The following is a 12,747-nucleotide window of genomic DNA, read 5'->3' as shown; positions in this document are numbered from 1 at the left end:
GCGAGCAAGGGAACCGTGCATGTTTGGGGTATGCTTGCAGGGAACGGGGAGCAGCCTTTGCCTGGCTGCAGCAGCCCTCTCCCGGGCACCGCCGCTGCCGGTGTGCTTCAGCAAGAGAGGCTGGGTGAAATGCTTTCCATCTTCTCTCATAGCAGTGGTGGTCCTTCCTCATCCTCCTCACTGCTGGGGAAACTGAGTCCGGTGAGATCCCATTTTGGGTCTGTATAAGCTTTTGTAATTTCAGTGTCCTAAACATTTAGCCTTGGAAAAGAAGCAGCACAATAAAGGAAAATAAAGTTTTAAACCGTCCAGCAACTGCGAGAAAGGCAGAACTGCAGCCACACAGAGTCCAGGGGTGATCTGAGAAGCAGAGAAGTTTCTTGCTTTATCTTTCCCTAACCATCTTCCTCATCTTCTCCCATTCATCCCATTCACGTGCTCTCTGAAGCCATCAGTCCCAGCACAAACCCTCCCTCCCTACCTGGGCTTCCTGCTCCATTCTCCCTCTCCTCCGAACCCTCCTTTGGTGTCCCCTTCCTCCCAACCCCAGCACTTATCCTGGTGGGTCCAGCGTGGAGCTTCAGCAGAGCATGTGCCTGTCTGCCTGTGAGAGCACTTTAACCTCTTTCGGTTGAAATGATGATCCATTCCAAAATTGATTTTAATCCTTGCTTATAGGTAAACCAGTGGGAAATTGAGTTCTGGTGAACCAATACAAATCAAGCATATATTTCTGGAAGAGCTTCACATGGAATGATTTACACTATTTTATCAATGCAGCTTTTGATCTGACCTAACCCTTGCTTTAGTACAGCATAATTTCATTCTCTTAGGGACACTGGGGTAAACCCAGTATGATCCATTGTGCGGAGGCACCGATTCTGATAGAAATAGTATAAAGCTGAAACACAGAATAGTACATCTTTGTCTGTGACAGATCCCTTCTAGGATGCACCTAGGGTATTCTACGTCCAATTTTAATGATGCTGATCTGAAGTACAGCTGTTCTGTATAGACAGGACTTAATCAAACTGGTTAAACTCTTCTGCATATATCCTGAAGAAAAGCAGTTGAAGTACCTTTTAAAAATACTGTTTTCCTTACTAAAGCTTTTGTTATGTCCCATATAACCAAGAGAGCAGCCAGAGTCAAGGATAAGGTTGGGGGGTTTTGTTTTGTTTCTGTTTTACTGTACAAGTGTATATTTTTAGAGACTGTGAGATCTCTGAATGCATTTGGGCATTTGTCCGAGATGCTATAGCTGTTCTCGCCCTCTGACACATTAGCATAGCAGGCCCTGGTGGGCTTGTGCCCCGACCTTGCAGCAAGACCCATGCCATCCAAATGGCCGTGAGTGTGCAGAGGAGTGCCTGGGCAGAGCTTCCCATCCTGGTTGAGACCTTACGTTTTCAACTATGCCGTGATTTATTTTTACAGCACTTTATCTGAAAGGAGAAGACTGAGTTTGAAGTTGTGTGGTACTGAATTACCTTGCAGAAGATTCACTCTTTGCAGATACCCAGGCAGGTCTGTCGTGCTGAGAGCTCCCCATACAAGGGTTTGGGCTGCTGAAGACTAAAAGCAGCTTTCCAGGCCAGGAGAGGTTTTCTATAATCCAGGCTAGCGATGCATAGCCCTTTATCCCTGTCTAGTTGCTAAATTATGCATAGCAGTCTCAGGTCTGCTTCAGGGCTGGCAGGCCTGAAGTCTCAGCTGTAGAGGCTCATGATCCTGGCTTGAGCGAGCAGAAGTCCAGCCAGTGCCAGTGCCACAGAGGATGGGAGATGTGGGTGCTGGTGCTAGATGGGGCAGGATGGGGAGCGCTGGAGCAGCTCCACATCTCCATCCCTGGTGGAATGGGCTGCCTTCCTCTCGTCCCCCGTGTCCTCTCTGGTACTGCTGCCTTTTAGCAGGCTCTTTAGTGAAGGAAGGAGACCTTAGTTCTGTGGTTTGTTTGCTTCAATTGTAGCTGACCGTCCCTGAGGAGCAGCTAAACTGCGCATTTCCTGGTCCTGCTTCTGCAGGAGAGCTGTGAAGAGCTGCTTGGAGAGTGCTTGCTTTTTATTAGGTAGGTGGAAGGAAGGAGCGCAGCAGGGAAATGGCACTGCGCGAGGAGAGAGGGAGACGGCGTTAGTAAATGTCAAGCTGTTTGCCTCCTGCGCGCGCTTGAGCGCATCCGCAGGCTGCAGGAGCCGCGGCTCTTGCTGAGGACAAGGCAGAGGCTGCAGCAGGGGGCAGGTCAGGCTCTGTGGGAGCCAGCTGCCCGCACTGCTCCCGATGGGGCAGCACGGCAGGCGCCTGGGCTCAGGGCTGTGCTCACGAAGCTGTGGCATCCATAGTACCAGCTCTGGGAGTTGGCGTGGGGCGGATTTGCAAAGCCCTCACTGGACAGTGGCACCACTGCTCACCTGTGGCTGCTTCCCTTTGCCTTCCCCTCTCCTGACCCCTCCACAGGGAAAACCAGGATCTAGCACCTTCCTGGCTGATGTCTGCTTTGCCAGAAGGCCATCCCTGTGCCCTCTGCCGGTCTCCATCCCCCTCGTCCCTGCAGTAGTGTGTGATCCGCTCTGTACAACGCGGTACAGGCAGCACCGATTGTCCTGGCGGGCTGTCAGTGAGGCCACTGTCACTCCTATCACTGCCTGCTTGATTATCCCTGACGCTGTGCCGAGGCTGACATCCTCCTAATGTAATATAGACACCACGATGATTACCATCATTGCAAGAACTATAAGCACCAGACGATGAAATTTAACAACAGTAGGTGCAGCAGGGACGAGGGGCGGGATGGGAATCGTGCTGTCTCTGCTCTCTGCCCGTGGCTCTGAGCAATCTCCATCTTCCAGCAGGATGTCTGGGGTTTTGCACTCCTTTTCCTCCGTTTCCCAGCCACAGTGCTCCTTGCTCGACCTGGACCATCTCATGGTGCTCTTGCTGGTCATTTATGTTACTAGGCAATTCTTCTCTGGACTCCCTCTTCATCAGAGGGGTCTGCTTTGGGTACCCAAGGCACAAGCAAGTCTGCTTGAGGGTTCCCCCTGTTCCTCTTCAGTGATACCCTGAGCCGCAGGGAAATGGCAGGACCCCACCGTAGGTGAGATGAAACTCAGAATGGGCCAGACTGCTTGCCTGGTGGAGACCAACAGATCCTAAAGCTCCAGGAGAAGCACTAGATGAGCATCTGAGCAAGCAACACCTCTAAGGGCAGGTATCCTGCTGCAGTATTTGTTGTGCCAACTAATTCCTTTTGGAGAGACCATATCTGGGTCACTGTACGAAGCTAATCAGCACAGGCCTGGCTGCGGGACCTTGAAGTATCCCCCTGAACAGAGACCTTCCCTGCCCCCCATAATAATGCCAGGTGGGAAACACCTTTTATTTTCCTGGTGTATGGCCTTTGTAGGGCATGACATGGCACAGTCCCATCTCTGGGGCATGAAGGTTTATCTCAGGTGTGCATGGCTGTCGTGCCTGTAGAGGTGTGGTTTGGTCTTTGGCTTTGTTTACCTGGAGCACCCCTACTTTGAGGTGCGATGCTCTGGGAGTGGGAAGGAAGCCCACTCTGTTGCTGCACGTAGTACTTTTTTGCAAACATGCCAGGTTTGCACTATGATTAAACGCTGGTGTTTGGACTGCAGCTGTCCAAACCAGGTGTACTGGATTCATACAGAGGGAAAAAAAAAATAATTTATGGAAGATGACTGTTACCCAGACCAGATGCATTTGCAGCAGGAGCCGGAGTGCCGGAGCCTCTCCTGGTGGAGCTGCAGGTCTTGGCCCTGAGTGAACCCCAGCTGGGGTTTGAGCTGTGGGTACGGCCTGTATCCTGTCCTGGTGGGGCTGAGAGCTGCTGAGGTTACCAGCTGCCACGTTAGGGTTCAGCTTTTTGTTTGTTGCTGTTGTTAAGTGGGGCGGAGGGGGAGTCTTGGCATGGAGATGGTGCTGTGCAAGCACAGCAGAGTGCTGCCCCTCCAATAGCTCGATTTTTGGGAAGGGCTGCTTCTTGGGGGGTGTGAAATGGAGCTGAGGGAAGGAGAAGGGCTCTGTTTTGGATCGCATGTGTACCCCACCATCCCAGCCCTCCCGTCAGTGTTCCCCCCTCTTGTCCTGGACAAGGAGGCTGGAGACTGGCCCTGCCGCTAAGCAGGAGGGGCCAGCGCCCACGGGAAACAGCAAGGCTGGGGCTGATGAGAAAATTTTTACTTTCTAGTAGTGCCCAAAGGCATACGTGCTAATGGTGCTATACTGGGAGCTCCCCCAGAGTTTGTTCTTTTCCTTCACGTTTTATCATTGGATACCTTGACCCATGGGAAGGTGCTGGGTCCTCTTGTGGCAGCTCATCAAGTAGTGATTTCTGCACTCGTGGGAGTATTTCTGCACCCTTTTCGGTTCCTTCTTGGGCTGCCCGGTTTCATGGTGCTGGGTGCGCTCACGGGGGATTGGGGAGTGGCAAATGCATTCTCTGAACCCTGACAGCTCCCTGGATATATAGGCACAGAGGGAATTAATAGCAGAGATGAGCATCATTTGGTGTGCGTTAGGAGCAAGGCAAACAAGTGAATTTAGAGAATGGATGTTCTGAGGCAATATCAGATCTGCCTCTTCGGTTATACAGCTGCTGCTGTGAACATGGATTGGCAATTCTTTGTGTTACCAGCTCCACTTTTTGGTAAGGCTACTTAGCACTTCTGTGCTGGTTTAGATCAGCTGTTTTTTCTCAGCTGTTTATAATTGCACTATGCTTAGAAGTATTTGGGATTAAATTTTTCATGTTACAGGTTGTCTTGAGCTGTTTGATTTGCTCCCCACCTGCCACCATTTTTTTTTTCTTTTTACTTTCAACTTGGTACTTTCTGTTGTTTTGTCTGTGTTAGTATTTCCCCCCGCTCTGGCCACTCACTAGTTCACTCTCAGCATCCACTGCTGGACTCTTCTTTCCACTGCCATGCCTGGATCTTCCGGCTACTGCATCCAGCTTCGGCCCTTCCCAGACTTCTTATTGAGATTTGCAGTTTATGATTTGGTCTCGATCCCCATCCCCTGAATACAACAGCTTCCTCCTCTGTGCCGCCTGAGGACTGATACCTCCATAGGTAACTCAGGGGCTCTGTGCAGCCCCTCTCCTGTCCAGTAACTTCAAGTTTGCCAACCACGTTGAGCAGGGCTAATGTAGGGGCATCACTTCTTGTTTCAGCATGGCTGGAGCATTGCAGGATTGGGCTTCACGCTCGTGTTCTTGCATTGCCCCCCACTCGCCCTGTCTGTTGAGGGGTACGTGCAGACTGCGAGGGGATGGGGTGTGTTCACGAAGGAATTGCAAAGTAAAACCCAGTCTACCAAGAGCATGCAACCTGCACCCCCCTTCTCCCCCAGGGTGCCAGTACAGCTGTGTGCGAGTGTACCTACATGGAATCAGAAGCAGCGGTTTCTTGACTCCGAGGTCACTGCTGTTACAAATTTCAAACCCAGGTCCCAGAGCACCGGATCACAGGAGAATTTCAATGAGAATGGCTTTCTAATCTGGACAAAACTAAGGGCTTTGCCATTGCTGAGGAATTGTTTGGGATATCTTTGGCCAGAAAGTTCGCCCTCCAATTCAGCTCAAGGAAAAACCCAATACGGGAAATGTCACCTTAGGTAAGTAAAACCCAGCCAAGTTCTGAACAACCCAAAGCAAAATGCTACAATGGAGAGCGCGAAGCTATCTTAATTGCTTGGAGCGCTACCATTCATTCCCCTGCCTGTCTGGTACGTTCTTGTGCTCGTATGGTCACTGTTAATTCATGCTGGATTGTTCTAATTAACGCTGATGAACTGTTCAGCCAAGAAGACTGCAGAGCTCTGCAGCTGCAGAAAGGGCTGGAGGAACATCTCCTGGTTTCTTTTTCTGTTTTTTCCTCCCTTGTGGACAGGCACCGTTTCTGTCCATAACCAATAGGAGCCGATTTTCTGTTTCATAATAGGAAAATAGTAACGTCAGGACACCCTCCTTACCCAAAGCTTTCTCCTTGAAGACTGCTGCTCTTTGCTTTCCTAATTGCCGCTGCTCAGCTGGGGGTAGTGCACGCCTTCCAAACACATTATTTTGTTATGCTGTTACTTACCAAAGGGAAAGAAAAAGTATGAGAGAATCTTGCCTTGTGTCACGCTTTCCTTGCTTTAACCCTTTCTGTGCTGATGTTGGACATTTTTCTCTAGCACGGGATGTTTTGCTATTGGCAATACATGCTTTTTGGTTTGAAGCGTGGGGTGTGATGGAGCTCTGATGTGAACAACATCTAGAAATAATTTCTGCTGGAGTCTGAGGATGCCTTTAAAATGTATTCTCTTACTAAAGCATCCTCTTTGGAGTCACTGTGCTCACATAACGGTCACCTATAATAAGACAGGAGTTGCCGAATTGACGTGAAGTATGGGTGGTTTGGGGAGCAAAATGATTTGAGTGAAGCCCTTGGAATCAGGTTGGCTGAAAACTTAATGCTTGGAATTACCCTTCCTTGGAGACTGGTAGGTCTGGAGCCTGCGAGAGCAGAGCCTTGGGGAGGGTGGTGGAGCCATGCTCCATGTGTTTCTTAGGGACTGAGGAGTTGGATGAGGATCTCGGAAATGTGGCTTGCTGCATCTCTGCTCTTCACTCATGAGCCATGCTCTTGCAGGTCAGTAACCAGGAAAATTCACAGAAATGCTGTTTTCCCCAGACACTTCAGAAATAAGCAGGTCTGAGCCTTTTGTCTGCCACCACACTGATAGAGGCAGGGTGGGTTACCATCCTGGCAGCCAGGGCAGGTTACCTGAATCCCTTAGGGCTTTTTTGGGAAAAAACCTCAGTTGCCTGGAGTAGAGCTAGGGTGGAGTAATGGTGTACGTGGACACAAGGCTTCCAGGAGAGACGTGCTGTCAGGAATTTCCTAGTGGCATGGAAGAAAGGAGGAGCTTGGGCAGAGCAGGGACCCCAGAGAAAGCTGCAGAAAGCAAAGTTGAAGCCTGAAGATTAACCCCATAGGTCTGGAGGAACCTTGCAAAGCCAAAAGAGCAGCCTTTTGCTTAGTCTCCAAGTGTACTCCTGTGGCTTCAACCTCGGAAACCGCTTTGTTTAACCATGAAAGGAAAGGGGAGGCTGTGGTGGGGGGGGTCCTCTGCTCGGGCTCTTGAATTCATCGCCAGCTGCCTTTCAGTGAGTGGAGTTGCTCCCTGCTCCAGCTCATTAACATCTGGAAAAGGAAAAGGGTGGAGTAAGTAGTTGCCCAACTTATCAGGAGGGTCTCATCCTGTTCTTGAGCTGTGTGATGTGCTGCTGTCTGGATCCTGGGCACCTGCCTGCATGCACCTTTATTTTTTCTGGCTCCACCAGGAGAAACAGTTGTGGTGGTATTGGCCTGGTGGGTGTCTCTAGCCAAGCTTCTCATTAGTCCTGCCTCTGTGCTGCCAGCACGGGGTGAAATGTGGGTGTTTCTGAGGTACGTGTTTGTCTTGTGGGAGCTGGTTGTTTACTGTTTGTGCTTGGGTGCTGCTCCGAGACCCAGGACAGATCAGGGCAGAGGCAGGCAGATGTTTCATGAGAAATGGCTTCTGCACCACCTGGTCTCTTCCTTTGTCGTAATGGTCAGGTCTGCAACAAACCAGCAGTTACAGGCAGAGTATTTCACCTCTAATGAAGCTCCAGCAAAGAGGGGTTTTTGTCCCATGGGAAGCAATGATTCAGCTCCCAAGGATCATGCAAACTCGGGTAGGTGCCAGACATGCTTAGCATGGAAATCACAGTTAAGCTTGGAGTCAGCTACCTCCTTGGGGAGGTCCAGCTCTCCTTGGAGGGTTTTCTGCTGCCAGATGTCTTCATGTCTGGAATTGCAGGTATTTGCAAGTAGCCTGAGGATTCAGAGACAAGCAGAATCCTGTTTGCTGTGTGGTTTTCTTCATGTATCTTAAGAAAAGATAAGGCATGAGGATTTTTTTTTTTTTTTCGTAATCTCACATGATTGTAAAAAGCTTTTCTCTTTTACCCTTTGTTGATTGCACCTGCGTTTGCAGACAGGCCGAGTTATCAAGTCAGAAAATGATCTGAGGAGGTGATTGAGGGGTTGGTAGTTGTGAAGTCTTGTGGTGGGACTGAGCCCTTCTTGTTGGGGCAGTGCTGATGCCAACAGCACTTCCCTTGGGGCTGGCATTGTCCTCTGCAGTTATGTGGTGTGGCTTGAAAGGGCAGGCCCATGGGTCACAGCTGCATGCTTTGGGTGCAGACATTCAAATCCAGGTAATTGCCTCTGGCCTTCAGGTATAGGAGGCCAGATGCAATAGAAGAATATAGAAGAATCCCAGTATAGATCTGTGCCTCTCCCTACCCTCCCCACCACAGCCTGGCCAAGTTCTGGACTGGTTGTAGAAATCCTGATGTCCTGAGGGTGCCACTTCACTATGGCTTGCTCAGAGACGAGGTTTTATCCTACTCAGTGTGATCCCTTTTCCCATTCCTGGTACCCACTGCTGCCTGTGACTGGGGCTGCCCTGCCTGCTCCCGTGCTGCCAGGCTTTGCACCTAACGAACCCTGCAGGCAGCGTACAGGGGTTGGGGGCAGGCAGGCAGTTGATCTTGCATTTGCAAAACCCAGCAAGTAGCCTTGGGGAGGGGGCATATGAGTGGTCAGCGGGCTTTAGGGGTGTGTTTGGGCGAGGGAGAGCGCAGGAGGAAGCGTGGTGGCTCTACCTGTGCTGCTAGTTTGGCTCCACGGAGGTGGGGGGTGGGCAGTGTGGTGGGCAGCTTAGCTTTAGAGCGAGAGGGGGGATGCTCATAGCCTGCAAGCATGAAGGAAGGCAGCTATAAAGCCAGTGGTGTGGGCAGCAGGTCGAACGCGTTGTTTGTTGTTTTTTTTTTTTTTTCTGGTTGCAAAGCCTTTCTTCCCCTTGTTTCCAAAGCTGATATTGTTACCTAATCTAAGTTGCTAAAATTCTGCTGTGTTAGAGGCTCAGCTTTTCTGTGGGAAGACTGCTGTACTTCTCTCTAATATTGACTGTTTTTCTTTCTCTTGTTTCCCTTCTTAGATCTACAATGAGAATAGAAACCTGTTTGAAGTCAAGGAGAACGTGCCCAGGAAATTGGTGGAGAAGGTTGCAGGGGACATCGAGAGCCTCTTGGCCAAGAAAGTCCGTGCTTTAAAGGTAAGGTGATGGGCCTGTGTGCTGATCCTTTGTCTGATACATTCAGTTTAAAGAACAAGGTTGATGCTGGTGTAGCATTATGATCTCAGCTTCAGAGTAATTTCTATGGCTGTGTGGCCTTATCTGGGAACTGCATCCTGCAGTTGCACAGGTGCATATGGAACAGGTCTGGGGTGCGAGGATCTACTTGGTTTTTATCTCCTCCCACCATCATGTGAACACCTGAAGGTGCTGCCGCAAGAATACAAGTGACAGCAAAAGCCTGGCAGCAAATTTGACCCAGTCATTTAACTGGGGGTGTGGTGAGAGGGAGCAAAGGTACTGTGGTGTCCCTGCAATAGCTCGTGGAAGTGTTTCAGACAAGTAGGGTGTTTTTCCTGTTTAGGAACAGATGCACTGAAATGTTTGTGCTGGTGCCTGGCACTTGAATCCTGTGATTGACTGCGTGTGTGAGTTGCCTTCGTGGGTGCCTGCGTACATTTCCAATCTATCGTCCTCTTTTGTAGCACTCCTTTTAAAATGAATTCATTTTATGTGTAGTGGAGCTAGGTAACCTGCTCTTGGTGCTGGCTTGGTAAAACCCGGCAGTGGCTGTGACAAGGTGGCAGCGGGGCCGTGCTCTGCTACAGCATTCTCTGCCACTGGGGCAGAGACAAATAATTGCCTTCCTGAGGAGATGGAGATACCCCTCTGCAGCAGAGAGGGTATGGGGGCCATGTAAGGGTTTCACTTCCAGGAGCTGTGGTGTCCTCTCAAATATGTGACTGTAGAGAGCAGGACGAAGTTGTGCAACGGACATCTGGCAGTATGGCCAACTGAGCATGCCTTGCAGCTTGATTAACTAGAAGTTCTTTTGTGGAGCAATAGACAAGGGGAAGGCTCAGAGCAGGTAGCACAGATGTTGTGTCCACATAGGGACTATAGCCAAAAAGACTTTGTCACCCTTCAACCTGATTGGCAAGAATGGGAGCACAGGAAAAAGTACCATGGTGAGGGAAAAGGTATTGCAATAACTGAGGTGTGACTAAGGTGGTGAGAGTTTGGAAGTGACCTATCTTCATAGTTGGGTAAGAAGAAGTAGCTCAGAGAAGGTATGCAGAAGGAATCGCCGGACACCCATGTAGGCCAGGGGAGTCTCATAGACCCGATAGGATCTGAGTCAAGTGTGGTCGAAGGCCGGTTTGACTCACGAGATGGCATGGGGTTCTCCACAGTAACTGATAAATATGGTAACTGTAGGGATTTGGGTGCAGATAATTGTTGTGTATTCAGTTCTTGAGTTTGGGAGGTAAAGATCGAGCCTACTTGGGACTCAGACCAAGTTTTTTAGCTTGAATGAAAGGAGCTGAAGTGGGACTAAACAGGTGGACGTTTTGACCACTGCATTTGGGTTTGCAGAAGTGAAGAACAGGGAGACCAGTTCTTAACATGAGCTTACATCCCTGTGTTTGCATAGTTTGTGTGCATGCGTATATCATCTATTAAATGTTCAAAAGATGTGCACCACCTGTAGATTCTGGAGGAAGACCTGGGTGACAAGTTAATTGCAAACTTGATATGCACCTGGACAACGTGTGGCTCCTGTGGGATGGGCAGGGTAATAACACTGGGTTACATGGCAAGACTGTGCTGCGTGCTTTCCACTGTGCCATTTGAATTTCAGCTGATCAGCTTCTGTGTTTTTTCTTACCCTTTGCTCTGACTCACACAGACTTGTAGAGAGTTTGTGCACCTTCTGGTGCTAGGTCAAGGGTAGAACTGCTGCCTGTGATACAAATAACCTTGTTCGTCTTCCAATTTGACATCCTTTTTGTTGGGCAGGACTGGTTGGTGCGCTGCTAAGGGCTTGCCTGACGCTGGACAAGACACAGAGGAGTGATTCTGAACAAGCACTTGGTGCTGTTTTATTGTAGTGGAAACAATGATCCGTTAGCCTGAAGTAGTCCCTTCAAGAGGACTCCTTCAGAGCGCAGTCACCGGATGGAGCAGTGCTTACATCCAGCTTGCATGTAAATTCTTGGCATCTTGGATTGGTGGTACTGACAACAAAATCTGGAAATGGGGAAGTTGATGGGAGGAGGAGAAATTGGATCTTCTGAATTTCTTCCACATTGTGCTAAGCTCCTTCAAAGCAGTGGGGCTCCCACAGCTTCTTCCACTCTCCAGCCTGTGTTTTCTTCTGTCTCAGCTCCCCTTAGTTGAATCATCTCTCCTGGAGTCATTTCCTCCCCTTCTCTCATGACTCACAAGAGTGATGATGACTTCTTGAAATGCATGTTTCAGCATCTGAGTCAGGTGGGACTCCATGTATCAGCGAGGGCAGATGAAGAGGGAGAACGGATCCTCTCCTTGAAGTACTGAATTGCTGTGTCACTCGTACTCACTCTACTGAAAAGATGCCTCCCTGTCTCCTTTGCTGCAGGAGAGAGAAGAGATATTGCCTGTGCTTTGGTGGGGCTTTGTAGGAAGGTGCTAGCTAGCCTTTGGGCACACATGATGGACACGCGCTTCAAGAGTGCGCTTCTGATTAGGTGGTGATTCAGTCCAGCCATCAAAGAGCCTTTTTTCCTCTGTTTCTAAGCAAAAATATTAATGTGTCTTTATTAAACTGTGTGCAGAGCACTTATCAATAATACATAGTTTCTTACCTTGTGTGTTGCATTTCTAAGAAGCAGAAATTAAGCACAAGGAAACCAAATTGGGCTATCTGGCCCTGATAGCCATGGTGCAGCGCTGTGGCATGGGTCTGGTACTAGCAGGACACTCCGATTTTACACGTGCTTTTCGTCGGAGTGCTGGAGCCAGGGGTGTGTACCAAAGAGGGTAATTGCTTCCTAAAATAACAGGCATCTACAAGGGGCTGGTTATTTGGATGCTGTCCCTCCCTTTTTGTTCCAGACCATCATATCTGATGATAGTCTCATCATCAGACAGAAAAATTCCTAGGAAGATCTTTTTGTAATCCCCACCTGTTCCAGCTGGCACTAGAGAACAGCATCTACAGCTGGTTCCTGGGGGACTTTTACCCCGTGTCCCACACAGCGGCCTCTATTTGACATGGAATTTTATCACCACTAACTGCCCTTTTCCCCAGCATCCTCCAATGTCCTTTCTTCATGATTATTTCATTGCTTCAAGCCTGCCCTCACAGTCTCCTTTGGGTTCTGTAGTTCCAGATGCTTTTTATTCCCAAGCTGTTAGAAGAGGTGGTCTTCAGTACCAAAAGTACAGCTACTCTCCTTTGAAATAGAAGTAAAAGATGTTGCTAAGGTGGAGTAACTCCTGAAGGAGATGACATCAAATTTACGCAGCGTATTGCGTGGTGGGGAAGTTCTGAGGATCTCGCTACAGGTGAGGTGTAAGGAAACAGTAGTTATGTTCCCAACTGGGTAGAAGTTTCAGGGGCTGCTCTTGACCATGCTTCTGAGCTTGCCCTTGTTAGAGCTAAGAAAGACATCTTCCTTCATGTGTGGAAAGGAATGAGGTAGCAGGTTCCCAATGACTACAAATCCCCGTTGTTTTCCTTGTGCTGGGAATCACAGCTGGCTGGCTCATGGATCAACACCATCTAAGACTAGAATTCAACAGGTTGGT

General features: G+C 49.3%; 1 protein-coding gene across 2 annotated transcripts in view; it reads left to right on the top strand.

Moving 5' to 3' along the window:
- CACNA2D2 (calcium voltage-gated channel auxiliary subunit alpha2delta 2) overlaps window positions 1-12,747 on the top strand; it is a 227,150-nt gene that overhangs the window by 78,126 nt on the left and 136,277 nt on the right. For both annotated transcript variants that reach the window (XM_087743979.1, XM_087743980.1), the window contains exon 3: window positions 9,037-9,153. In XM_087743979.1, the coding sequence (XP_087600105.1) occupies window positions 9,037-9,153 (117 nt within the window). The remainder of the gene's footprint in view (window positions 1-9,036; window positions 9,154-12,747) is intronic.

Source organism: Nipponia nippon, unplaced genomic scaffold, assembly GCF_047370975.1.
Source record: "Nipponia nippon isolate SJK-2023a ecotype South Korea unplaced genomic scaffold, ASM4737097v1 scaffold_9, whole genome shotgun sequence".
Taxonomy (NCBI): domain Eukaryota; kingdom Metazoa; phylum Chordata; class Aves; order Pelecaniformes; family Threskiornithidae; genus Nipponia; species Nipponia nippon.
This window is presented reverse-complemented; position numbering and strand designations above follow the sequence as displayed.